Source organism: Symphodus melops (assembly GCF_947650265.1).
Source record: "Symphodus melops genome assembly, chromosome: 19".
NCBI lineage: Eukaryota > Metazoa > Chordata > Actinopteri > Labriformes > Labridae > Symphodus > Symphodus melops.
The window spans coordinates 9049980-9077378 of record NC_136709.1 but is presented as its reverse complement, the minus strand read 5'-3'; the positions used below and the strand labels follow the sequence as shown (position 1 = coordinate 9077378).

At 40.4% G+C, this 27399-nt stretch overlaps 4 protein-coding genes across 6 annotated transcripts in view; 3 read left to right on the top strand and 1 right to left on the bottom strand.

The window, feature by feature from the left end:
• dlgap2a (discs, large homolog-associated protein 2a) overlaps positions 1 to 11591 on the bottom strand; it is a 181599-nt gene extending 170008 nt beyond the window's left edge. For both annotated transcript variants that reach the window (XM_079369042.1, XM_079369039.1), the window contains exons 1-2: positions 11505 to 11591; positions 9929 to 10170 (exon numbers count right to left, since the gene is read on the bottom strand). In XM_079369042.1, coding sequence (XP_079225168.1) covers positions 9929 to 9946 — 18 coding nt within the window. In that variant the 5' untranslated portion in view covers positions 9947 to 10170; positions 11505 to 11591. The remainder of the gene's footprint in view (positions 1 to 9928; positions 10171 to 11504) is intronic.
• On the top strand, positions 10661 to 17981 carry erich1 (glutamate rich 1). 2 transcript variants are annotated; one of them, XM_079369054.1, is made up of 7 exons: positions 10661 to 11009; positions 11548 to 11685; positions 11824 to 11970; positions 14996 to 15376; positions 16254 to 16448; positions 16543 to 16578; positions 16676 to 17061. In XM_079369054.1, the coding sequence occupies exons 1-6, from the start codon at positions 10991 to 10993 to the stop codon at positions 16563 to 16565; spliced, it is 903 nt and encodes a 300-aa protein (XP_079225180.1). In that variant the 5' UTR covers positions 10661 to 10990; the 3' UTR covers positions 16566 to 16578; positions 16676 to 17061. The 2 variants fall into 2 exon arrangements, with proteins under 2 accessions (XP_079225180.1, XP_079225179.1); XM_079369053.1 differs by lacking the exons at positions 16543 to 16578; positions 16676 to 17061 and adding an exon at positions 17719 to 17981 and having other exon boundaries at positions 10662 to 11009.
• A 2825-nt stretch (positions 17982 to 20806) lies between these two features.
• On the top strand, positions 20807 to 24497 carry LOC306840600 (uncharacterized protein). The gene is made up of 2 exons (XM_079369992.1): positions 20807 to 21005; positions 22119 to 24497. The coding sequence occupies exons 1-2, from the start codon at positions 20955 to 20957 to the stop codon at positions 22410 to 22412; spliced, it is 345 nt and encodes a 114-aa protein (XP_079226118.1). The 5' UTR covers positions 20807 to 20954; the 3' UTR covers positions 22413 to 24497.
• Positions 24498 to 26456: 1959 nt separating this feature from the next.
• cd109 (CD109 molecule) overlaps positions 26457 to 27399 on the top strand; it is a 37164-nt gene continuing 36221 nt past the window's right edge. The window contains exon 1 of the mRNA XM_079369264.1: positions 26457 to 27158. Coding sequence (XP_079225390.1) covers positions 27119 to 27158 — 40 coding nt within the window. The 5' untranslated portion in view covers positions 26457 to 27118. The remainder of the gene's footprint in view (positions 27159 to 27399) is intronic.

The following is a 27399-nucleotide window of genomic DNA, read 5'->3' as shown; positions in this document are numbered from 1 at the left end:
CTGATAAGTGTCCCTTTTAATTAAACAGAAGCGTATATCTCTAACTCTTAAATAGAAAGGACCAGAAATACAAAAAAAAAAAGAGAAAAGAAAAGAGAATAACTATTGTGTCTCTGAGGGACATTCAATATGATATCTACTCACTGCATCATTCATACAGGAGAAGAGCCTCAAGCACATAGGCTCTCATCATCCAGTCTTATTTTCTACTTCAGCAGCAGCATATTAGGAGGAAATCCTGCCATCATAAAAATACATCAGAATGGCATTTTACTTCAAATTGAAGGCGCCATTTAAACAACGCCTCACTTGAGGTCGGACTTTACCATCCAGTTAAAACACTATGGAGTTGAATCTTTGTTAGATTTAAAATGTCTGGTGAACAGTATTAGTATCTGTCTGATTCAGCGCAGCCTAAAATGCAGTCAGAGATATCGGCTAGTGCATCAATTAATGCAAGTAATCAGGGCTTTTCAGACAATTATTTATATATTAATAGATCCCACAGGTATTGAAAGGATAATCTGTTTTGGCATCATAACCAGCATGTCTCTAATATAATTGTCTGACAGATTAAAGTTGCACGAATAAAGAATACATTTATGTTAATATCTAGAATCTTTGAATTGTGAAGTTTGCGTCATCCCTCTTTTCCCTCAGGCCAACATTCCCCCAACATCAGGGCTGGCCCTTGTAATGCACAAAAAGTGTTTTGTCGTATTTTATGTTTTGGATATGGGAACTTGTAGTCATTGCAGTGAAATGTTGTTGACACTGAAGCTTCAGTATTAAACCAGTTCTGAATCAGTCTTGAAACCTTTGTGCGTTCTAACCTCTCTTCAATTTTTCAAAAGCATCTCCGCTATTTATCTTAGTTTGACCATGTTTTTACATCTTGGAGATTACAGGGAAAATGAAAAAGCTTTATAGGTTAGGTAGAATCAGTTATATCTTAACCAATTTATTTGCTCGCTTTCATTGCTGCAGAAACTGTTGGTTTGTCTTTTGCCTGACGAACCGAAGGTTGCTCAAAACAGCCTCTTGGGGTTCCCTAAAAAACGCCTACTTCTCTGGTTAAAACAAAGACTAACCATTCAGACTGTTTCCTTCATGTCTGATGATATAGTCAGGTCATTTTACGATGTAATTCAGTAGATATTTTACATATTGGACCTTACATTTGAAATGTGTGACTCTACACATTTGTACTCCGCAAAACAGAGAGAACTCTGCTGAAGATATAGATGATGTTAACAAAGAAACAGCTTTCGATACATGAGACTTCATATAAAAAATAATTGGGTGTAAAAAAATTATTGCAAGTAAATCTGCATTAAAGTCTTCTTGACCACGACATGCAACAAAATACTGTCGAGTCAAGTAGTGTTAGAGCAAGTTGTCCAGCAGATAAAAATAGAAGTATCTGCAGAGATGAGAGATGCAATAATTGGTCTGTAATGACTCCAACAGCTGCATGATGTACACTCATAATAGATGCTGGTTAGCTGGCTGGCGGAGCTTTGCACTGGAGGAGTGTGTAAAATGCACAGTCAAGGACACACTTCTGCTTTACACACACACACACACACACACACACACACACACACACACACACACACACACACACACACACACACACACACACACACACACACACACACACACACACACACACACACACACACACACACACAGAGTTGTCAGTTTCCTCAAGTAACGCTTTGAAAGGATTGGTGTTGGGAGTCTAGTCATCTTATTTCACATGAGAAAATGCACTAGGAATCTGTTTGTTTGTCTTTTTAAGCTAATCTTGGGATGAGCACAAGAGAGGATTTGTGTCAGCATGTTTTAAAAAGACAGATTTACAAGACAAACCAGGACAATCCCATGGATAACTGAGACAACGGGAAATGCAAAGACACTCAAGAATCATCCTTGATATTTTTGGTACTTGGAAAGATTTGTTTTCTGAATAGACTTGAATAGCTGGCTTAATTCAGATCAATCTTTTGTTCAGCTATACCCTGGTTTTACACAAAGTCCAGCCATACATGGAATAAACAGACCTAACTCAACCCAAATATAAATCACTTAAATGAACCACAACAAAGTCATTTTATTTTTTGTAGTTTTTGTCAAAGTCAATAAAGATTCCTCAAATGCAAAAACAGATCCTCAAATACAATCCAAAGCAGTGGCCATGAAACTCCACTCTTCAAACACATTTCACTCAATTAGTTTATAAAAGGCTCCATTTGGCCGTACTGCTGCAGTTTACCATTTGTGGTCTTCCAATAAAACTAGTAGACTTTTACTTGTACCCTGAGGCTGTATGAAAAAGGATTAAGTGGAGACATTAAGTCAACCATGAATTAGAGGTTTCCATTTACTTCCTATGTTATTACCCTGTTACATCGACATCTCTCGTAGAGAGAGTGGATATGGGTGAGACATTAGGAAAAAAGCATATTATGTTGATCTAAAAGTATTGGCTTGTTTAAAAAACGAGTGAGGGGAAAATTTACATTTTAGGTTCTGGATTTCTTGCTTATTTGTTCAAGACTCTTCCACCCAAGACTCCCTAAGGTTTACATTACACTTAGACCTTTCTAGTCTTCTGACCACTCAGAACGCTTTTACACAGCAGATCACACCTACCTGTTCACATTTACTCACATACTGTTGGCATAGATTGCTTTGTAAAGTGTGCATCACTATTAACTAATATTAATACTCATTTGTGAGCTGCAGACGAAGCAGCGGGATCAAGTTGGGGTTAACTGGCTCGCCCCAGGACACGCCTGCTGCAAGATTTCAGGATTAAACCCCAAACCTTTTGTTTTACAATGACTCTACCACTGATCCACAGCCGCTCCTGTGAAATTGGAAAAAATGCTAAAGAAGCAAGAATAACTTGGAAATTCACAACTAAATCATTTCTTTCTTCTTGTTGTTTGTGAAGTTCGTACATGTTTCAGCAAAAGACTATTTTTCACAGAGATTTATGGTAAAGTTTGAGAGCACCAAAGAGGGACGAACAGAAAGATGATACAGGCAGAAGCAAAACAAAAAAAAAAAAGGGTAAAACAACTAAATACATGCACATTATCTGAGGACAATGAAATGGGCCGACTGAGCTGAGTCACACACCATTTGCGGCCACAAAGAAACTTCTCTCTCTGATATCAGCTCTCTAAAAAATAACCCCAGATAAAAGTACTGATTACCTTCCCGCCTGAAAGTCCATTTGTCTGGGAGATTGTTTTTTATCTACTGTTTGATGGAGTCTGTGTCATGAGACTCGAGACTGAGGATCAGAAATAGCCTCTGTGATTTCGCTTGTGCACAAATTAAAGCACCTAAAAGGAAAAGTAGTCCTTCTTGTTTTTCGAATGTACAAATGTACAAGGTTAAAGTGACCAGGGTTTGATATGTGTGCACCCTGTCAACTTAGTTTTAATAGACTGTGGTCTAAACTTCTCCAAACATGTCAGACTCCAATGCTCCGGTTTCATGTGATGCCTCTTGCTTGGGGCGACTCAGGCTATTTAGACGAGGGCAGAGAGTGGTCAACAGGAACAGCTCTTGTCCAAGTGATGTTTCAGGATTCTTAACAAAGCAAAGACATGTCTGTAGAATGGGCACATACACACATACAGAACAAACCAGTGGCTGATGGCAAAATTGCTCGCAGAATAAGCAGCATGTATATCTCAGTTGGCGAACAGAATTGCAGTGATTGTATTTCAGTGAACTATGAGTTTGTCTCAACATACTGTACAAACACAACCAGAAACTTTCGTGCTTCAGACACTTGTATTTCCTTTACTCTGTGGAGACAAACTTTAAAAACTGCTGATTTGTTGTGCTACTCCGGTCTGCTGCTCTCATCTACCTTCACAAGCAGTCTACGCTCTGATCCAGTGACAACATGCCTCGTTCTTTAGGGTGGTGTTGTGTAATTGATCATGGATGCATTTTCCCTGAACCCCTGGAAGCTCCAGCGTTTTTTTAGAAGAGTAGCTTATGTGCATGTGAAACTTAATAATCAGAGGCAAGGAGGAGGCCCAGGACACTGAATTAAGACTGGAGAAATGTCAGCGATCAGTAAGTTTAAACACGCAGAACATTTACCTTGCCCTTTCAACATTGTAGATGTACAGCATGTATAGAAAACCATATTTAATGATGGTCTGTCATTCTCATTGGACCTCATTCACTAATATATGTGAAGAAATGTTCTTACTCTGCACATAAAATAAGTGCATACACAAATTAACAGTTGGATTTATCAGACGTGCATGCGAGCCAATTTTGTTCTAAACACCTTGCGCATGTTAGCGAATCAGAATCATGACGGGCTCAATTATCATACTACCACGGCCCCATGTCTAAATATAAGGACATCCGATTGGAGAGCGGAGAGGTGCAGACGGTTGCAAGAAATGGCCTCAAAGGCAACAAAGGACGGTGTGTCTGAGCGCTCAGATGCGCTCTCTTCTGAAGGCACAGGCTGAAATTTCTCATCATGTGTTTGATCCCTGCATGCCCATAAATGGGCTCAAACTAATCATCTGGTTTTGGTAACAGATACAATATTTCATGGCACCATTGGTGGGAGTGGTCAACGATGAGATTTTTGATTAAAGAAGAATAATCAGGATGAAAAGTACACATCAGGGTTATTTAGTACATTTTGCATTGTTAATCCATTTAATGCATTGGAAACATGTTTTTTTTTATTCTTGCCTATTAAATGTATATGTGTATTTTTTATATATCATGCATTTAGTGAAAAGAATGTTTGTTAATATTTTCTTAGAAAGCAGGTCCTTCATTTGTGCGTGATCACGGTCTGAGGAAGTTCTGACTCTGTTCACAGAGTAAGAATAAATTCTATTACAAAAATGTTCGTACGAATCGTTTTAAGAATCGTTTGTGCGAATGCATTGTTTGTAAATGGGGCTGAATGTGAGGAGTGGTGGGATGGCGCCCTCTATTGACCAGCCACCACTGATACAAATTCACCTATCTCTACTCAGAACCACAGTTGAGTGTGGGGAATGTTCATAGGATATGGTTGTTCCTGCTGCTGAGTGTAATCCTTGGAGAGCAAACGGTGTGTTAAGAGGACAGACAGACAGGAACTGGAATGACTCCAATACATTTAAATGTCTTGCTGTTAGCCTGAAGCACTGCCTGCTCCCCTCGAACCTAAACAAACCATCAAATGCAGTGTGCTGATAAAGCACAAGATATGGGTTGCACTGTGATTACTCACCCTGGCTAATACTAAAAAGACGTGACACACAGAAGTGGACAAAATATCAGAGAATGATGCAACACAAAAATAAACACAAACGACAGTAGGGCCATGTTTACATTTCTTATTTCAACGGCCAGCGCCTTTATTACATACAGGGCGTAGCCTTTTTAAAAAGCGCTGTGTGCTGAAGATCAGATTGAATGTGATAAATGGAATAAAATTGTGGTAGAATGTGGTAAATATGTGAGAGAGACTCGGGGTAAGCTCACACAGTAGCTACAAGGTTATACATCGGTTTTATCACACACCATCCAGACTTCATAGAATGAGTGATAACTTGTGCTGGAAATGTCAAAGCAAAACAGGAACTTTTCTGCATTGTTTGTGGGAGTGTCATTTGGTCAAACCTTTCTGGACTCAGGTCATTCATATATTGAGCAGTTGGTTTAAGTCAGAAATTCTTTTTAATCCAATGTTGTGTTTGCTGGGAGACCGATCTCAGATACCTAACATATCCAATATTTAGAATTATGTTAATGCTATGTACCTTGCCTGTAAATAAGTTCAATAAAATATTTGAATTCCGAAAAAAAAAGAGAAAAAAAAGCGCTGTGTTTACAACTGACCAATAAAGACAAGTCAAGCAGGTGTGTGTTTACCTTCCCTCGTAACCTACGTCCCTAGTTAACAGTGGCCAAAAACGTGGTGTGAATTGCATGTCCGCTCCGGTTCTTTACGGATCCATGCACCCTCGTCCGCAGCTAGGAGAGCACAGCTGCAGTGAGGAAACAAAGGAATTCCCGCGGTAATTTTACAGATTATTAGATATTAGATATACAATGTACATGGTATAAAACTCTATGTTAACCTTACAAACAAATGCAGGTACGGACATTTGTTCTGGACAGTCAAAGAGGAGTGTTTTATTCTAAAAATAAACCAGAGGTTTTAATGTTGTATTGCTGACTGATTTGACGTCCCGCTTGTTATTTTCTGTGCTAAACTGATGCGTCATACACAGGCCATACATACACAAAAAATAAGTCCAGTGTGAACATGGCCTAGGGCATCAGAAATCACCATCAATTCAACGTAGAACACTGAAGCACAGTTTGAGTAATTATAGAGACAAGACATTTCCATTCATACAAGCACCATGTTGCTCCTAAGGCATAGCCTTCAGTCGGATTAAAGGGTTGTGTAAGATCCAGAGACGAGGCTAACTTTATGTACACCCGTTGCTTCACTTATTTGGAACACGGACCACCAGAGAAATAGGCAGGAACAGATGAAAGGGAACTTGAAGAGCTAAGATCCCATCCAGATGTTCGTGCAACGAGGCAAGCGGTTCATCCAGAAAGTGAAGGGGGGAATGTCTGCAAGGTCAGATGGAGGTCAATGAGACATCATTTAAAGACATAGAGGGCTATAAGCAAATGTGACCAAAATTGGAGGGAGTATTGGGGGGAAAAGACCGAATGTTTGGCTCTTTATCGATAAAACCCACCGAGGTGCAGTGTATCCGAGACAGCTGGACCCCGTTAGATCAATTAAATCACAGAGTTCTTTTCTTAGTGAATCAAATCTCTTAGACCTGTTTAACCCAAACATCTGCTGTCTTAATGTCCTTCAGTGAAGAGGTTTTTTTTTTTTTTAATTAAGCTGATATACTTAAGTCCACTGCACAGTTTAAAGGGTCTGGTAAAGACAAGGTTGTAAAAGAGATGGGTCTTTCACCAACAGTAATGGTTTTAGAAATGATACTTAACAAGGAAGACCCTAAGCATTCGAAGAGGGCCTCGGCCTTGCATCTGTCACATTTCACATTTGACTGTGGGATGATAATTGATCATTTAACTTTAACTTTGAAAAGACAACCAATGTTATAATGAACATTAAGTAGACATTACAATAATGAGGGTTATAAATACAAGCTTGCTATTGGACCTTGTAATGAGTCACAACTGACACAGGGAAAGCCACTGCACCTGACTGCCTTGAAATAGCTGCCCACCAAAGCACAAAGGTGATTAAAGTACTACTGGTGCACAGGTATACACTGACACACACAACCAGTCACATAGTGTATATACATTACACACACTTGGCTCTCATGCATTATTAGATTGATAAAAATTGCATCCCATCCATCTTTTCCATTCCCTCTGCATCCCTCAAGTGAGGCCAAACTATTACAGATGCAGGGAAGCTTTACTCAGAGAATGAAAAGAGGCATAAAAAGAGAGGGAGTGGAGTCAGGGAGGGAGAGAGAGAGAGAGAGAGAGAGAGACTGGGAGAGAGAAGGTGAATGGGATGCATAAGGTGCACAACTAGATAAGGTGAGATAAAATATTCGAAGGGAGGGAGAGGGAAAGCATGCTCGTCTTTCATGGTGAGGGGATGAATAAGAAAAGAGGCTGCTGAATGTTTCAGCACTTGCGTTTACTTACACTGGACTTCCCGCCTCCCCGTGAAGACCGAAATGACATCCTCACATGCACAAACGCAGCATCAAGCAGTTCATAAGAGCGTTATCATGTCAATGCCAAGAAGGCAAAAACCACACAAGCTTCCCATTGACAACTCTGCAATAGTCAGTGTGTGTGTGTGTGTGTGTGTGTGTGTGTGTGTGTGTGTGTGAGCAATTAGACACGCTACCTTCAGTTCCAAAGTGCTCCTTCGGGGAAATAGTGTTCGAGTCCAATCAGTTTTTTTTGTCCTTTATTTGTTGTACATGAGTGGTAGTTTTTAATCACACGTTTAAACATCTTTCAAAGATATTGCCTGGCAGGATGTGGATTCTCTCCCCCCCCCTCATCTTCTATGAATCATCGGGATTTCTTTGGTAGACTGGTGAGACTTATGTGAATGAGGTTACCGTTAGACCCCCCACTAAGGCAGGCAAGTGACAAGTAATTTATTTTGCAGTCACATAAGGACTCACAGAGGTGACATGTATTTCTCACCTGCCACCTGGCATCTGTCCACCCACAGTTTCCTTCTCTTTTTAGTTATAAACAAGCTACACATGCACAGATTTGCATAGGCACATCAGAGCAGTATTCACACAAAGCCACACACACTTAGTTACAGCCAATACGCCTTGTTATTGATTAAAAGTAATTACATTTGCTCCAGACTGCTAAGTGCAACTAGTGCTCGATGGCATTTCTTGCCAACTGCATAATTAATGTTTACAGCCATGAAACATATTTCTAATTCCCGAGAAAACATGTTACTATGGAAGACGCTGCAGTTCCATATTTGATCACCTGCCCCGTGTACTTTTACTTGTAGAAAGCAGAGGGTCGAAAAAGACTATGCAGCTGTGTGTCATTGAAGAAAGGCCTGTAGACCTCCGGAGCCCTGAAAATGAAACCTTTCATATTTCCCAGCAAGTTACAAGTATGACATTGATAAAAAAAAATCCTGGTAAAACTTCGAGCCGCTAGGGTGAATAGCAATAACTCCAATGAGCTTCTAAAGCATTGCAATGAATATATTCCCCTATTTTTAGCACCTCTGTGATTATGATGTCTGACTATGTGAGTGCTGGCAGCCAGCATTTTTTGTCACTCTCAGTGGGTGCTGAGTGCTGTGTGTCTGCTGTGGATTCGGTAGCTGTGCTGAAGCAGGCATTCTACACAACTTCCAATCTTTCCGTAGTGCTCCATCACAGGTATCTGCAGGAGCTGAGACATCGATTTGCAAATACACTGAACCCTAAACCCTAAACAACATGATGTGTCAGAGCTCTAAATGATCTGAAGTTTTTTTTTTTTTTTTTTTTTTTTTTTTTAAATGCAAACAGCCTGTTTACTATTTCTATTCCTGCAAACAACAAAGTAGACTTGATCCCGCACTCGTCACAATCTCTTCTTCAAAGGAGTGCAAGTCTCCACTCCTGAAACCTTTTGGGATAATACATATGCTGTTACATCGATTATTCATTGCAAGTTGTTATGCAACATGTTTGCACAGATCTTTTTAGTGCCTCGATTCTTACATCAACAACAACAACAACAACAACAATAACAAAAAAACACCTCAGATGCCTTCACTCTCATTCAGAATTGTCATCGCTGCGTCAGTCACAGTCAGTGAAGCTTATCCACCCACAGAGACTACAGTCGGCGTGGTACATACAATATTACGTGACATGGCACAACAAAAGGCGTCAAGGGGAGCTGAAAGCTGCCACAACATCCATTTAAGAAGTTAGCCTTGAAGTAAGAGGGCTTTTTTCTGCTTGAAATATTCAGTTTCCAAGTGTTCTCCTCAGGGAGTTTTCCAAGTGCAGAACCAACATGCAGAGTCAAATAAGAGGAGTGATGAACGACACTAATGTGCATGCAAAAGTCATGCAAAAAATACACTATATGTTTTGCTTACTTTAATGACTGTTCATACTTAAACAAATGCATTTTGGTACTTATTATAGTTTAGTAATTATGAAGACGATTCAAAAGCAAATTATTAAAAAGTGTGATTTTGCCTTACACAACTCAGATGTTCTGCAAATAAACTGACACACCTCTTTACACTGCTGTACAGACCATTTCATTTACAGTCAAATGTGTATTGTATGAAGGCTGCTCATAGTTTAAGGAGTTAAATATGTGCTCAAAGAATATTAAGAGGGAGACAGAGTGGAAGATTTACCTTCTTCAGAGCGGACATCCTACGTAGATCCTCCTCCTGCAGAGCCTGTTCACATGCTGAGGTCCCAAACCAAGTTGGAAGGGTGCGCAAATCCTAACCCTGTCCTGTGCTGATGCTGAGCCATGAGGCTGCTTAGTATTCTCACCCTGCATCCAGCCCGTTTGTACAGCTGGCTCTGTGTGCACACGCCCCAAACTGCTGCTGTTGCAGGATTCAAACACATGGGGAGCTCTTGTCTGATCCTGAAACACAAACAATAACCACACCAACACAGTCAGTTGGCAATGTTAAACTCACAGCAAAAAAGGAGTGTGCATGATACACATGCTGGCAGACACAAACATAATGAAAATATAAAAACTTTTTAAAAAGTAGAAGGGTCGAGGTAACAAGGTTGTCTCACATTGAAGATTTGCACAAATACCACAAAACGTTTTTATAAAATCTCAATAAACATTTCGAACAAATATCTTTTATATTTCATTGAATTAAATATCATTTTAAGTTTGTTTAGACATGTTTCAATCTATGTTTTTAAACCGACAGGTGTCTTTTAGTTATCAAAAAATATTATACAGTTTGTCCTATATATTTATAGCTTCTTGTATAATAAGTAATAATGCTTTGTATGCCGATTTGATGAATGGATCAGACTGATCGAAACGATATATAGATATAAGATGTCTGAGATACCCATTTGTTCTCAAAAGTCAAAAAACATGAATTGTTTATTATTTTTGAATGGACATTGGTGGGAAGTCTCTCTGCCTCCTCTCAGAAGGCTAAAGCTGCTGCCCTGCCAAACACTGTAGCTGTTGTGTTGTGGAGCTTAAGTGAGCCGAACATTTGTACAGCGGACTATTATTTGAAACTACTCCTCCAGTTCCTTTTGGACATGTATTAAACTGACAGCAGCATGGCTCAATTATCTTACCGATGTGATGTTTTTGACTTTTTACCTTTCTGAGCCGAACTGTGTAGGCTGTATGCTAACTAAAGCTTGCTAGCGTATTGCTATAGCCTCATGCTACATTTAAGCCTTCAAAACTGTTTTACGTCGATATGGCTCACAGAAAAGAAAGTGAGTATGACGGGAATGATAACATTGTTAGTAAAACTCAAAACCGGTGTATATAACCAGAGGGCTAACATAGCAAGCTATCGAATGTAGCTCGTTAGCGTGTGCTGTAAACAAACGCACGTGCTCCACTGTCAAATAATAAGTAGGATCTGTCTTTTCCAGGCTGTTATCTACCCCATACAAATCACAGTTGCATATGTGTCAGGAGTGAGTTAAGATGACTTTTGATTAGTTTTCTCTCAAGCCTGGTTGAATTAAATGGCTAATTATAGCTAATCGTGATGCTGTTTTGCATTTAACGATTTAAATCGAAGTGTGTTTTACAAGAGAAGATAATATAGTGACTATCACATACTCTGTAAACCATTATCTCTTTTCATGGGGGCAGATCTGGGGGGTCTCCACTCTTGTTTAATCACCATTGTTTGTCTAACATAATGCAAGATTGTTACATTAAAAAGTGTAGGATGTTATCATTAAAATGCATTGGATTACCTGAAAGTGGTGTGTGTGTCCTCTCTGTTTTTGTGCCTCTTAGTATTTCAAACGAAAGTACTCCAGAAGCTCTTCCCTGCAGCTCCCAAACAAGAGGACCAAAGGCCACCATACAGTGTTGAGGCCCTTGCCAAAAAAACTTGCTTAAAAAGAAAAACCTCTCAAGTGAACTCAACAGCTGGTAAGATAACACCAGTAATACATGTTACTTGGAAATGTTTCTTTTCATTTTTTCTCAATACAAATATTTTTTCATAACCCTGCTGCTCTGAGTGTGGGACAACAATGACCTTCTTTTTGTTTTGTATGATTGTTTCAGAAGATTCACTGAAGACACAGAGTGCTGCCAATCCAGGCAGGCGGCTGTACACGGTCACATCTCCTCCTGCAGACTACAAGATTGGTTCAGAGAAATCTGTCACTTCCCCTCTGCTAGAAAATATAAATAGTGGCAAGGACCCAGCTGGTAAAAAGACTATAATCTAACATTTATGGACTTCTGCTGTGCACTATAAAACTAGTGTAGATTTATTGCAGGGAATTCTCCAGATTGGTTCTCTGTAGCATTGAAGTCATTCCTCTCCTTTAACTCTGCCACTCCAGTTTAGTGAAACGGGCAGTGATAATCAATTGTGTTTCTCAACCGAGGACAACTTAAATGCATCGCAGATGGTGTTTGAGACTCGGTGATTTTCACTTTGGTTTAACCGTTGAATGTGTTGTGTGGCAGAGTAAACTTGAACAACGCATCTACACTTGGTTCAAATCATCTATGAGGCTGAATAGTGAGCAGTTGTAAATGATGAGCTTAAATCTTCTTGAACAGTGATGAATAGAGATGGCCCTTTCATCACTGTTTAAAGACTGTTTATTTTGTCAGTACTTTATCTTGTCATAAACCAGTGGAATGATGAGGCCGTAATAACAGACCGTGCTCATTATGTATCGGTGCTTATCATCTCCCTTAATGCAGACCTTCATCCACCTGACTGGTGCTTTACCTCAATACAGAAAAGGGTGATCTCTCAAGGCGCCCTCTAGAATGAATGACGTGGTTAAGTTTGATTAATTGCACCCGGCAGCCTAACAGCCACTTAATTGGATCACATTTTTGATTTAGTGGGCACTGAGCCTTGATTGAAATTGTTCTCCAAAGTCCTTTAAAGTTCAGCTGAGATGAAGCTTCAGTAAGAAATGTGATTGTGAATCCATGATATTAATGTTACTGAGACAGTTAAATGGTCAATGTGGTACAGTATGATTCATATATGGTCTTTGTTACAGTTCTGATGATGGATGTGTAGGTTCAGGAATTGTTTTGGACTGACGATGGCTTTTGAATTCTACAGGAGGTGGTTTTTATAAATTTTGACAGGCGAGGTTTACAAGGGGCTTTGCCTGATGGGATTCAAGTTTTTATTGTTGCAAAAGCATGATTTTTATTTTCAAGGTAAACTCCACACAGTTTTTCGGCTGCAGAATGTTTAGAAACCAAATAGCTGAACCTATCTTAGTTCTCATTCAAACTCACAGTCCCGTTTAAAACAGTTAGCATAACCCCCTACACTATGAAAAAGTGCTGGTAATGTAGTCTAAAATACCATATGGCCATCCCAGTTGCTGATAAATTACAGGTTGTTGATAAGGATCCTCATATTCCGCCAATGTTTTGAAGCTGTCTCATCTCCTTGCTGCCTTTACAAACACTCTGCTCTCCCCTTTGCAGCTACTGATTTGAGACGTCAGAGCGGTGAACTAAAACCGTTCCAAAGAAAGATTCATGGGTAGCCTTTTATGTTTCGCCCTCAGCTCAGAGTTTTTAGAGTCACCAAACAGGCCCTTTTTTTTTTACCTGGCGAAAATTGCAATCATAATTTATCTTGAGTAAATAACCTGATGAGGAAGAGGTTATGTTAATAGTTGAGGATAGTTGTAAGGGATTGAACTAAATGTCCCTAACGCTGAATCTATAAAACAGACTGGATGATAGAAGACGGCATAACCCACGGGGATCTGAGATACACACTGAGACTTAATGCAGGTTGTAAGACAGACGAGTTTAATGATCACTGTGCATCCGTTAAATACCGTTCACAGCATGCGTCGCAATTTCCTTCCAGCTTTAGATTCCTCTACGCATGGTGTGAAGAATCACATTACCTTTACTCTAAGAATGTCAAGCATCTATTTAGAACAATCTCTCATTACACAGCTGATCGAGTCAGTACAGTTTGCTTCAGAGACATTACATATGATATACGTTTCTTCAAGTATGTTCATAGATACTCAGAATAGGTTGTAGTCTGCTGACATCAATCATCATTTCTTCAGAGTACCCAAACTGAACGAATGCAGAAAGATTCGTACTATCAATAGTTAAGTGGCTCCTCTTGGTTTATGATTTTATGCTTGATTCTGATTGGGACAGCTGCTCAAGGCAGGCATAAAATGTAAAGGTCTATAGGTACTAAGTTGACTGGGCTCAGACTAGAAGACATTGTGGGGCTTTTTGGACGCTTTATTTTTCAGCCGTCACATCCACTCTAGGCCCTTGATTTCACACACGCTCAGATATGTTTAGTGATTTTTATTTTATACTCTTTTCATCTCTCATCGTTAGTTTGGTTTCCCTCTCTCCTCCATTGCTCGCTCAGTTGCTGCTGCCCCTCTCTCTCTCTCTCTCTCTCTCTCTCTCTCTCTCCATCATTGGCTGCAGTCTGTAAATCTTGATCGCATAACAAGTATGCTGTGCAACCACACAACAGTGGATCGATGATCGAACACCAGTAGCCTTGTGGTTCATGTGCCTCTCTCTCTCTCTCTCTCTCTCTCTCTCTCTCTCTCTCTCTCTCTCTCTCATTTCTGACTCTATCCACTGTCCTGTTGATAGAAGCATAAGGCCCACAAATAACCAAAAAAAAAACCAATACCTTCAGTCATGAGAAAGACGAAGGTACATATGCTCAACCAAAAAGTGACGTCTTCTGCAATTTCCTACTGTACATATCACCGAGCCTATGCCATGAGTCGGCCCAGCTCTTTGGAATCCTTTTAGACATTAGTTGATGCAGTGCCACTTCCTCAGCTGCATTATTCTCTGGCTGCTAGCCAGTTCACTGCTCACTGCTGTGAACAGGTCACTAAGAACTGATTTCTCCTACCTCTCAGTGCCTTGCTAGTTGTAAAGAGAGGGAAGGTGTAAAGATGTGAAAAGAAGCTGTGCAGCCAGTAAAAGCCCAATCACTGTGTGAGGCTGTGTTTTTTTGCCTTTGTCGGACAGAATAGCTTTAGAGAGACAGGAGATGTTGGGATGAGAGAGTAGTGGACAACATGCTGCGGTGTGAGAATGTTTTAATTTAGTTTGCTGGATTTAGAATAAAGAAGGTGGTTACAAGCAGCATGGAAGATTTTATTGTTCATGATCATTAAGAGAAAGAAAAAGACCCGCTGCTTTGTAACTAATCACGACTGTGCAATCCTTTTTTCAACAGATGACATCGTCATGAGTAGCGATGAAGAATTCGACCAAGGCGAAGCGGGACAAGGACAGCAAAGAAAAAAGAGGAGACGGAAACGGAAACCAGCCGTCCATTTAGACTGTGGCACAGACGGAGCAGTGAGTGAGTCCAGCAGAGGTCAGAGTCAGACGCTTGGAGAGGAAGGAGGAGAGTCCATCAGCAGGAACAGAAAGAGAAAGCTGAAAAAGAAACGGCACAAAGAGAAGCTGCGCTCAATGGGTCTCACGCCCCGGGCCGCTGCCCTGGAGTTTACCTACCGAAAAGATGAGGAAGAAGAAGAGGAGGATAACGAGGGGAGAGCTGCTGAGGTGGCAGACTTCCTCAGGACAACAATGGAAATCTATATATCCGATTGTAAGTATTGAACAGGGCTGTGATTGGCTCTTTGGATCTCCTCTGTAACTGCAACTAAAGCTTGTTCTCATCCATGGTAACATTTTGAAAATAAACACTCAAGGAGCCAAGGAATAGTTTGATGATGACTTGTTTTCAGGTTCTTGGATGCTAAAGTCTGGTGGTTTCCAAAATAAAGTTTATAAAAAATTAATAAATTCTGCAAGCATCTTAGTGAAAACAGTTGTACACACACATGCACACATGAGCGGGGCTGCTTGCTACACACTGCTACACAGGGAGCACACCAGAGCTATTGGGTTCGGTGCCTTGCTCAAGGGCACCTTGGCAGTACTCGGGAAGTGCACCTGGCACCTCTGCAGCAACCAGACCAACTTCCATAGTTTTTTGGTTTCGCACCAGGAATTGTTTGACAGAGTCACATTGCAATTATATTGAATTCAGGAATTTTGTGGAAAAGACTGAAAATTCTGAAAACATGGTTTGGAAAGTTTTCTGTAATGAGGTTTTTTTGGTTTAAATTTGAAGGCTTTGCACATGCTCAGGTTAACAAGTCGATTAAGCTGCAGGGTGTGCCGAGGGTTAGGCAATAAAACAAGCTCACACATAACTGGTAGAAAAGCTTTGGAAAGAGGAGGACTAATAAATGATAAGAATGCACAGGTAATAGTCTGACATTGATAATCACCTGTAGCAGAATTGATAAAAGTCGGAAACCAAAGCAGCTGAATTGCACAGTTGTTGTACAGTAGATTCAGTGTAATGTGTTAACTTGGATGTCTTGTTTAGACTGCTCCAGTGGGATTCTTCTCACTCCTGTAATGTTCAAGAAAAGGCTTTCACAGACCCCTCTCCCTCCCTCTTTGCCCCTCTTCAGCGTCATCTCGCGTGGACAAGCTTCCGCTGCTCTCGAAGACTATGGACGACCTTCTCTGCAGCATAGCCAGCGGTGACAGGCCCACCTCTGTCCTACAGCATCTCTACAGGCTTAAGGTCTTTGTTCAGAAGAAAGAGACCGACAAAGTGGAAACGTCGCTGGAGGATCTCCAAAACGCATCCGTTTTGTCTGCAGGTGAGCGAAGCAGTCGCACGTCACAAATGAAAGTCATAAAAGTAATGACTTAATGCTGATGCTTTCATGTCCACACCGTCCTCTTCTTGTTCAGAGCAGCCCCAGAAACCTCACTGACCCGTCTCTGCAGGTTTATACACTTGTCTGCATGTGCTTGCTTTCTATGCTATTTTTAAATTGATCTCATTGTTCACCCGAGTATACCTGCCTTCACTTGCCTTCAACAGCCTGAATCTGTACATACCTGCCCGAGATGTGCCCTGCTGGAGCCGCTCCTGTCCATACTACATGTGACCTCCACCCGCAGTTAACTAACATGTTTCAACTTGTTCATGATGCCAAAACATCGCCACAGTCTCCAGACATGTTTCCTCTAAAGCACGAGTGTTTGTGCTTTCACATGGTTGGCTAGTTGCCCGCGTAATTGGATCAACAGGGACTTTTGCGGCCTAAACGCACAAGTGTTTGTTTGTGAGAAAGAGAGGGCGACGGAGACTCGCCAGGAGAGTCAGGCAAACTCCACAAAGTCACGCTTGTCCCCTGAGGTCTTGTAACACTGTGTAGCATACAATTCAGATCCATCTCAATGCTTACTGTCGAGCGTGCTTTAGCGGTCGCGCTAAAGCACGAGAGCCCTCCCCCAAAACACGCCCTTATATTGTATGATTAATTCTACAATTGTGTGTGTTCAGGAATGCTTCTGTTTTGAAAACATTTGAAATCTCTGCCAGTAGGTTTCATCAGAGAAAAATATCCTTGTGAATGAATCATGTCTACAGATAATGATAATGTCTACTACAAAGCTGTTATTGAATGTTACTCATAGTCACAGCCATGCAAGAGATGCTCTATGTGCTCATAGAGAAGGTTGCCTTCACACTTCTTGAAATGATTTACAGCAACTCTCCTCACTCTGTCTCTTCCTAATCAAATGGCTGCAGGAGAGGGTCTGATTTTATTTCATTTAGGTTTGTTTCACTGCACCCTGACCTTTCTTCAGTAAATGACGTGTACTGCTCATTTCTCACTGTGTATGGTTTCACAAGATTCTAACTTTACAATATCAAGGAGTGTGTTGAGGGAAGACCGCTCTGGAAGAGAGACTGTTCTGTTATGTTCAACGGCGATACATACGTCGAGAAAGAGGGAGAGAGGAAAGTTGACAACAGGAGATTTTTATTTATTATGCTGAAAATACAACTGCAAATGTGTCTTTGTTAGCAACAGCTGCTGTAACTAAAACGCTTCTCTCTGTCTCTTCATGTTCTAGAGGAAACCACTGCAGTCGCTTCACTGTTCAAGTACTGGATCACAGACATTCTTTCCATGCAGGGCGACAGGCAGACAGGACTCTCTACAATGCACCCATGAGACTGTCAGTCACACTGGAACTCATCTGATGGATTATTCCCACTGTTCTCCATTTCTTTAAACAAGACAGTTCTTGGAATGTTTTATTCATTTAGTGGGATTTCAAAATGATTGACATTACATGCTGCATCTGAAAAAAAAACATTAAAGATTTTTTATTTTTTTTGCTTTTGTTTCGTCCACTTCATGACTTTTATAAATATAAACAAATCAAGTTGGAAAATCCTTTCACCCACTATGATAAGCTTGAAACTTTGGATATCGACAGAGTTTACCTCCTCTCTCATTCCAGTTTAATGGAATGATAATGAATATAAGTAGTATTAACAGAAACGCTGTCTCACGTCTAACCCCTAGTTGCTAGGAATATATGTCAACAATACTTTATAGGTTCCCCGGCAGATATTTATTTTGCATCGGAAAGATGGTGATTACATGATCCCCACCACCACTTGTTCATTTTATCTACAGTAACTGTAAGCTCAGTATAGCAGCACAGTATGTTGTCAATAGACTTACGGAACCATAAACTAGCAGGGAGTCCTGACTTTCTGTGTCTGTGAACCTATCTACAGCACAGATAATCTATTCTTGCTGTGACCCTTAGCTCAATGCCAGGGGATAAGTTCGGAAAAAGGCCAGAGAATTATCTCAGCTGGACATCGATTTTATAGTGAACTAAGTCTGTCCCAGACCTGCTCAAGACAAACTGTTGTCTCTCTTTAATGCTGAACTTTGAGGTGTGTTCAGACTCATTCTGCAGATATGTTTCTAAATGAGACAATAAGGGAAATAGTTTGTGCCTTTTTGGCATATCCATTTAAAAAGAAATGCTTTTAATTCCGTCAATGCGTGCAGTAAAGCTCTTGGAATGTGAGCCTATCATTTGATTAAGCAATGGTTCAGACTAATCCACAACAAAATCAAGATGGGTTGCCATGAAATGTATGTGTTAATAGTACAGAAGAGCATACATTCTAGTTAACCCTAAACATTTCCTGTTTGACCCCCTGCAGGGAAAATGGCCAATGGACTTAAGCTTGTATAAAGTAGAAATGCAAAGCACTTTTTATAGAGAATCACAGTGATAGCAGAGGAGGCTTTCTCAACTAATGCCATAGGCTACATGCACGTTCACCACTGATGTAGCAGTTTGCAATTTCAGGTTCAGTGTCTTAGCCAAGGACAAGCTTTTGGTTGAGATGTGGTAAAAACATTGCAGATTTAATTATTCATTTTGCAGCACTATAGGGACACAGTAAAAATGTGCTTAATACTTTGTGAATATTTCTGCAGTTGACATCCCCCTCTATTCACCCGTTTACTGCTAGCTTACCAGATGTTAGCATGCTAACACACAAAACTAAAATTAATAATATTGTAGAAATCCTACAAAGCATCAGCATATTATTTAAGTATGCTAACTTTAGCATTTGGCTCATACACAGATTGTAATTACCCACAATAAAGCTTCACAGAAAAGCTAGCATGTGGCCTCTTAGTAATGCTTTTAATTTACCTCTGCATTGAAGTCAGAGGGAGAGTTGAGTTTTTCTGCTTTGGTTTGATGGTTTAAGACTCTTTTTGTGCAGTAGTCCAAAAAGATTCAGACACATGATTACTATGCACTATTAAAGCTGTGTCCTCTTATCAGAGATGAGAAGGTCATGTTGGCTGCTCTCTTTGGAGAGAATTCATCTCTTCCAGTGAGAGAAATCTTATCCACACATCCACCTGATAATAACCTTCACCCTGAGTTGAGGACCCCCCAGGCCTTGAAGAATATTAAAACTTAGAAGTTGCTGATATGGCATGAGAAGCTTTTCTCAACATCAACAGAAAAACATTTAAATGAATCTATCCTAGCGGTTCTGAGTTCCAATAATCAAAACTTTGATTAAGCTGGAGCAACTGAAGTCGGAATACTCTAATGTGCAGTACTAAACCTGAGATCTCTTCTTATTTATCATTTTGCTTTTTTTATACCTTCAAAACAAGCGGCAACCTCTGGTATTGAAAAAAATAAACCTTGTGCAAGATCTTGCAATTTGTCAAGGGTCAACTTGAAGCTGGCTCCAGGTTCCTCGGAAGTCACATCCACAACACAGCCAAGAAAGCCAGTTGTTAAGAAATAAACGTGTTAACAAAATTACTGATTGAGTCTGATTAGTTATTGTCCTATTTTGCACACACTGTATGGTGGTGATTTGTTTTATAACACATCTGTTTTTATCTTATAATAGGTATGTTATCCATAGCTATGTGTGTAGCTGACCTGATAGATGGGTGGGCGCGATGTAACGGTTTGTGTATAGGCTTTAAAAACCACCTCACTTCCAGCTCTTAGCCTATTGTTAGGTTGACTAGAAGTTAGGCTGAGGATTCCCAGCATGTAATAATAAGGGTGAACTTCTGGAGCCCCAAGCTCATGCATGCAGTAAGAGATGGGTGACGTGACTCAGGCTTCGTCCATTAATATTTACAGTCTATGTTCAAACCAACAGAAAAACACAAGAATCTTAAATAATGTTCAAAGAAATGAAATGGCGGAATGCCACCGTTACCTGTCCCCTAAACCCTGTAACTCACGTACTGCAATTATACTGTGCATTCATAAATATAATCTATTATCATTTAATGGTATGTCTGAAATATTCACTTTATTAATAACAATAAATACTATTTTTCAAATAAAACTCATTTATCGAATAAAGAGTCGGACAGAACTCTCCATACGTAAACAAAAAAATGGAATTTCATTGGTTAAATAAACTTTGTTAAAATGTTACAATTCATTGGTTTGACTTTCTAGGAATCAGTCCCTGCAGCACGCCAAGCAACCTTCCTTTTGTTGAGATCAACTTCTTTGTCTCTTTGAGTTCTCCCTAATCCCCTTAGACCAACCACATGCAGACTAAGTGTTATGTCACAACAGTCAGGTTATAAGAGTTAACCAGGCCGTCCTGCTTCAGACACCTTAGCAAGGATTGTAGAGTTCACACATAGGGACAGTCCCACTGTACGTGGGTTTCCCTGTCCTGGGAATCCAGGAAGAGGAGCTAGAGAGAGAGGGCCTATATTGCTTTCCGGCCTGTGACTTTGTTCTGATTTACCAGAATCGTGGAACGCTCCGAGATGTTTTTCAAACTCCCAAGACTGACGCCTGGATACATCAGGCTGCTGCAGGTGAGTAAGATTTGTTTGTTAGGATTGTATTGCTGTTTAATTGAACGTCTGTAAATTTATAGTGTTATAAGTTGAACAATAGTTTGAGTCAAGTATGTAGCTACACATACATTTTTTCATGTGCTCTATTTTTATACTCTCAGTTGACAATTAAACTGTGTACTGCCAGTTTGCAGGAAAGTCAAGTGCTGATTCATTAAAAAATGTCTTTTCCTTGAAGGCCAAAGTGTATCCACATTATTGTTATTTTTCAAATGATTTATGGCCTTTAAACCAACAAAAACAATTGCAAAGGCCTTTGTAATGTGTAGGAGTTTTAGCTTATGTATGCTCTGTCTATACAGGCCTGTAAACAGTAGAAAAAAAACATCAAATAATGTCGACTGTGAAAGTAGCTGTTAATTGATAAGGTGTCTTCAAGGTTTCATTGGCATGTTCAGAAGTTAACCAACAAAGAGTATTATTCAGAAAGTTGGTTTCACTAAGCTGCCTAATGCTTTAATTACACAGACTCTCTCTCTCGTGCTTTCTCTCAAAATCCAGGATAGTTGATAAAAGATGATTAATACAGTATTGTTATATCTTATACTCACTGTTCACAAAGATGAGTTTGTTCCAGACTTCTTTTTTGGAAACAATAGGATGCCCTTTGCAATTGCACAAAAAACACAATCGCTTCTTCGTTGGTGTTTTACCACAGACAATTGAGAAAGCAGTAACTGTGACAGTCCATTGCATTGTATATGGAAATGGGAACTGGATGATTAAGCTGCGGGAATGGCTTCTTAACCGTCTGTGACGGAGCACCATTAGAAATGATGAGGGTTTTTTTTATTATTTACTTCTATGCTTTTTATAATTGTCAAGGGCCCGGCAAGGAAATAACCCATGTCGCAAAATAGACAAGCTTTTTGTTCATCAGAAAAAGAGATACACCACAATTTAATAAATGAGGGGTGATGAGTTTTTAATCTCTCAGGGATTCATTTGAGTAAAGGATGGAGTTACAATATACTACAAGGCCTTACATTTCTCCTAATCAATGTATATATTATGATATAAAATCATTATTATTTGGTGAAGTGTTTACTATCCCTTTTCCTCCCTCTCCAGACGCAGGCCTACCATAATGTGGCCATGAGTCCTCCAGCTGAGAAGACCATGCCAGGCATGGCCATGCTGCTGGGGGCCCTGGGGATCGGGATGTGTGGCTACAGCTCCAGGCAGTTGGCCCTCCACCACAGGCCCTCTGCTCGGGTGCTGCAGTTAGTTGGCACACACACTGATGCCAGCATGGTGGGCAATAATGCCCATAGGAATCCATTCCAGGATGTTACTCGCAAGGCTGGTGCCTACCAGGAGATCCCACCTCTCTCCTTCGTCGGCCAGAAAGTCCCAGTGAAATAACTTGTGCTAGCTTGGATGTAGTTTGGCTGACAGCACGGGTTGGGTTTGAGTAACTACACTTACACAGGTCCGAGATTGTAGCTATGCTGGCCCACTGTAGTGTGGCCCATGTGCTCTCTTGTGTTGTGCAATTGTGGATATTTGACTGTCTTCAACCTTTGTTGTCAGGAAGTTACACGTCTTGTGTGAGTTCATACACTCATACACATACAAAAAAATAGACCAAACGCATATAGACTGAATAACTGTTAGCAATGCACTATTAGGTATGTAATTGAGTTTTATAAATAGTTGGATGAGTACACCATGATGCTGGAACTTCCCAAAGACTGTAGCTGAATGTATTGAAGGATCTACCATATCCAATTAGGATACAATATGTGTCTTTGCAAGACATGGCGTAAAAAGGAATTGACGCTTGGCAGTGCCCTTCTGCACACAGATGGTTGGCTATTTCCTCTCTCTCTCTCCATCCCTTTCCCTGCCAGCCATGTTTGAGTGCTTGTAGAGCCCATCTATGCCCATGGCTTCAACTGATTTTCCTCTGAGGAGAAGCAGGTGCTCTTTGTCAACAAGCCTTGGCGTACGCTGACACAGTCTGGCTTCCACTGTCAATCAAATTTATAGTTGTGGAAGAAACGGAATGACTTTCAATAAGTGACTGGGGCTACCTGTTGTTGAGAAAAGTTATTTTGTCTTTAAGGTTGGTCAGAGCACTGAAAGAAATACAGAGATTGGCAAGACAGGTTTTGTAGAATTTAACAGTTCTTGCAACCGAAAAAAGTCAAGTACATTTGCCATCCATACCTGAGTCATGTAAACAACTCTTCAACACGCCTTGCTAGATTACAAATCCAAATCTACCTTGCTGAGTCACAGCTGGGTTCAGGCCAGCGAAGATAAAATGGCGATTCCTCATGGATAAGCGTGTGTCCTCTGTGGAGATTACCCCAGGAGAGAAATCACTCCTGGCAAACACAATCAAACACCTAATCTGGTATTAAAGACAAAGACCTGTGAGTCGTAGGCCTACAGCCCCTGTGCATCCTGACTTTGCACCATTCCCCCTGCAGTGTCCACCATTCATCCCACTGTCAAAGATGGATTTATAGAGCATGTGATTGGTGTTTTCATTTACGTTAACACCAAAAATACAGCCGCAAAAAAGGGACTTGGGATGTGGCGAGACGTTGAGCGTGGTTGAGAATGAGTGCTGTGCCTTGAGGATAGCACAGGGTTAATATTATCTTCATTTATTCTGCTTTTGAATAAACTCAAGGAACAGCAAAGTGCACAAAAAACGAGAATGATCCACAAAGACGAAATGGAATAAGTAAGAGGTGAGAAAGTTGTGTGTTTGATCACCTAAGGGTCAGCCAGACATCAGAATCCATCTGCCAAATTGGATCGTCAGCTAGTTGTAGCAGCTTGCAAGTTACTAGAGCCCTGATAGTGGCCCTCCAGAATGCTCAAGCAGTAGGTCAGCAACAAAATGATTGTAATCCGCTCAGCAAGGACGGCTAATGGCTCCAACTGGCATCAGGCACAGAACAATTGGACACCCTTCACTGGATGGTGACTGACACCCATAAACAATCTCATGATGGCATTGTGATGGGCTTATAAATAACAGGATGCTCTGAGTCATGGATGAAAAAATACAGGTGAAATGGAGGTTTAAAACGTTTTGTGGATAAGATACGCATATGATTCAACATGATCTTCTTCGAAATACAAATCTGAAAGTATGTTGGCACAGATCTACATCGTAAACACATACTGGCTCTGCACCTCCGTACTGTAAGTGTGAAATCAATGTAGAAGGAAGGTTGTGTAACACACCTGGCTGGTTTTGATAGATTCTCTCTACGCTGCAGCAGTGCACAGTGAGCACAGAGCACTGTGAAAACCGATTGATCTCATTCAGAGAGCGAGGGAGAGCTTGTCTCCACTGCAGCAAACTTCCTATTTCACTCCGTGTTGAACTTTGTATGAAGGGGAACCTTGAGGACGGCATACTGACAGAAAGTATAAAATAATGTGGAAACATGATAGCTGTTGGAATAAAATACAAGGGGGAATGTTCGAAGGCTCAGTATTCATCGGTTAGCGAGTAGTGTGTGTCACACATTATTTCATTTGTAAAAAGCTGAGTTCAGCTGTGTCTGTTTGGTCAGAGTTGTTTGTTCTGTTAGCAATATAAATCACATTTAATGAATTGATGTTGGAAGAGATTAATAAAATAAAAGCATTTGGAAAACATGCTGCTCTTCTGTTACACTTAGTCACACATGGATCAGAGCTTTTGGTGCATCTTTATGTTAGGAAATTGAAATTTTGTGCAAAGAAATAAAAGTTTTAGTCCAAGAGAAAAACATGCTGTTTGCTAAAATTAAGCTACAATAGATTAGACACTGATTTTTCAACTCTGTAACAGTTGAATCAGTCAGTCATGCAGATTTCAGAATTTCGACAATACCCAAGTTAGGTCAAAGATTTCAATCAACCAATCTTTATTTGTAAAGCCACAATTCATAATAAATAATAGCCACTTTAGGCTACCATGCTATCACATTGTCAAGAGTCTAAAAGAACAAGGTTATATGTGTTGTAATACCATAGATAACAATTGGTAATATAATAATTTATACTTTATTAATCCCACAAGGGGAAATTCGGTTTACACTCTGTCTAATGAACACACACATAGGCCGAGATACACACTCGTGCACAAACAGGGTTCTAGTGACATGCATTAATGGAGAGGTCTCAGAGTGAGGGGACTGCCCACAGCGAGCGCTCCAGAGCAGTTTTGGGGCATGAATATAATAGGAATATTTTGTCAAGAATATGTTTTTCTAAAGGGCATTTAAAATACCGATTAAGTATGTAGGCTATAATTGTTTGCGCTTTTGATTCAATTTGAAGTGTGAAACAGTATTACTAATGTCACCTGCAGTTTTGTTGAAAGTTTTATAAGAGTGGAAGGCAACATATTTGATAAATAATTGCTTTGGCATAAAATGTTCCAAGATAGAAATGATAAAACTCATAAAAGTGGATAAACATGTATAGCCTACAATTGTTGTCACCAGATAAAACAGGAGATCATGTTAATTAAAAGAGTTCAAACGTGTATATGAATGAAAACAGAGATGAGTGAATGTAGAACTCTCACAATGAAACACATCATGTTCAATCTGACGGTCATTACTTTTAGCTAAATCAAAGTGTAGCAGAGACCCTGTTAGTTTAGATGGCTGAGTTCTGTTAACCTTTAGTCTTAACATCCTGTGTGCATCTTAAGCTTTATAATGGCTTTTTTTTTAAATTTCTTTTGTTTTTAGGAGGTTTTTAGCAGAAGATTAATGGCCTCTGTTAACAGAAGGTGAGATTTAAGATTACTCTTCACATTATTCTCATTTATCTAATGTGTACTACTAGCTGATTAGAGACAGAGTATGAAAGGCAATCCCTTCACCATCCTATAGGGTGAAAAAGAACAGCCAATGCTGAAAAATGTCAATCAATCAATGGTGTGAATCAGAGGGGATTTAAATTGGATATACCTCATGAGAGAAATAAGAGGGTAGACACCGTGCTCTATACTCCTGGCAAATATAAACGAAACGAACGTTTACAGGTAATCCAAAACATAGGCCAGCTCAACTGCGCACTCCAGTGGACACATACAGTATTTCATCTTCAGCACTAAGGGAAGTTCACAGTTCTCTCCCGCTCTTTGATTGTATCAATCTGGGATTGCTATTAGGTTTTTTTTTGTTTTCGTCCCCCCCCCCCAGCTTTTCAGGATATATCCATCTACAAAATGTAAACTGGGATTAAACATTGTTGTGAGGAGGTCCGTGAGTCCTTCCCTCTGTCTGAGCTCACAGCGGGACAGTGCGCTCGGCTGAGCAGCAGCCCTCAAACAAGCACAGCGTGGAGGAGAACTCAACTAACTCCCAACAAAGACACCTGGAGTATACTTGTCTGCTTTTAAGGGTTTGTACGAACTTTTTATTGATAAACAGAGGACGGGAGATGGTTTTGTTGCAGCAGGCGCAGAGTTAAGTTACTTGACTCGTTTGAGGTGCACACTTTATCCCGGCTATTATGCAAATAGCGCGCTAAAGTCTGTCCCGTTACATCACTATATGTGAGGTTCGTAGAAAATGAGGTGTGCCAACTTGGACTAGTGTTCGTTTATATTCGTTAAGGTGGTATATCTGGGTGTTGATCGTCTCGTTTTGTTCAGTTTCTTGGATACATTATATGGATGAGGAAACGTGTCATGCCAACAGCTTTGTTTATGACATGTGGCCACTTCTGTATCATGTCCTCGTGCGGTTCATCTCACTCCTGTGATCAAACCAAACTGAGTAAACACACTGATTTACTTCAAACATTCAAACGTGCATCGTGAGCTTCCTGTAGCCGCCTTCAGTCTGTCTTCAACTTTGTGAGAATCAAGGTTCTTCTATCCGAAGCTGAGACTGAAGCTCACTGAAAGTCACTGAGTTATTTCTCAGCTGTATAACAGTGCGTAAGTGCATGACTTCATCCATCATTTCATCCGACTGGGTGTGGATGTGTGCGCGTGTGTGTGTAGGTCATCTCCACTGTGCCACTCTGGTCTGAGCTGAGTGAAAGAGCAACAAGCACCTGCAGGGCACCATCAGTGGCCCAAACCCCATTACTGCAGAATGGGCAACTTTTCCAGCAAGGACGGACACGGACCCACAGGTAGGTCAGACACACACAAACACACTCACACACAAACTACACACCCTGCACTTCTTTTATTTAAAACCAGCGCCTGCTTGTAATAACTCCCCTTGAATTGTCTTCTAACTTTCGTCGCTTTCTGAAGTTTGTTTTCAAATACTTGGCAGTGGACACAGACACCTGGCACATGTGTGTGTTCATTTGGGAGTGTGTGTTTTTCTTTTTTTGTTTTCTTAGATAGAAGCACATGATGGCTTTA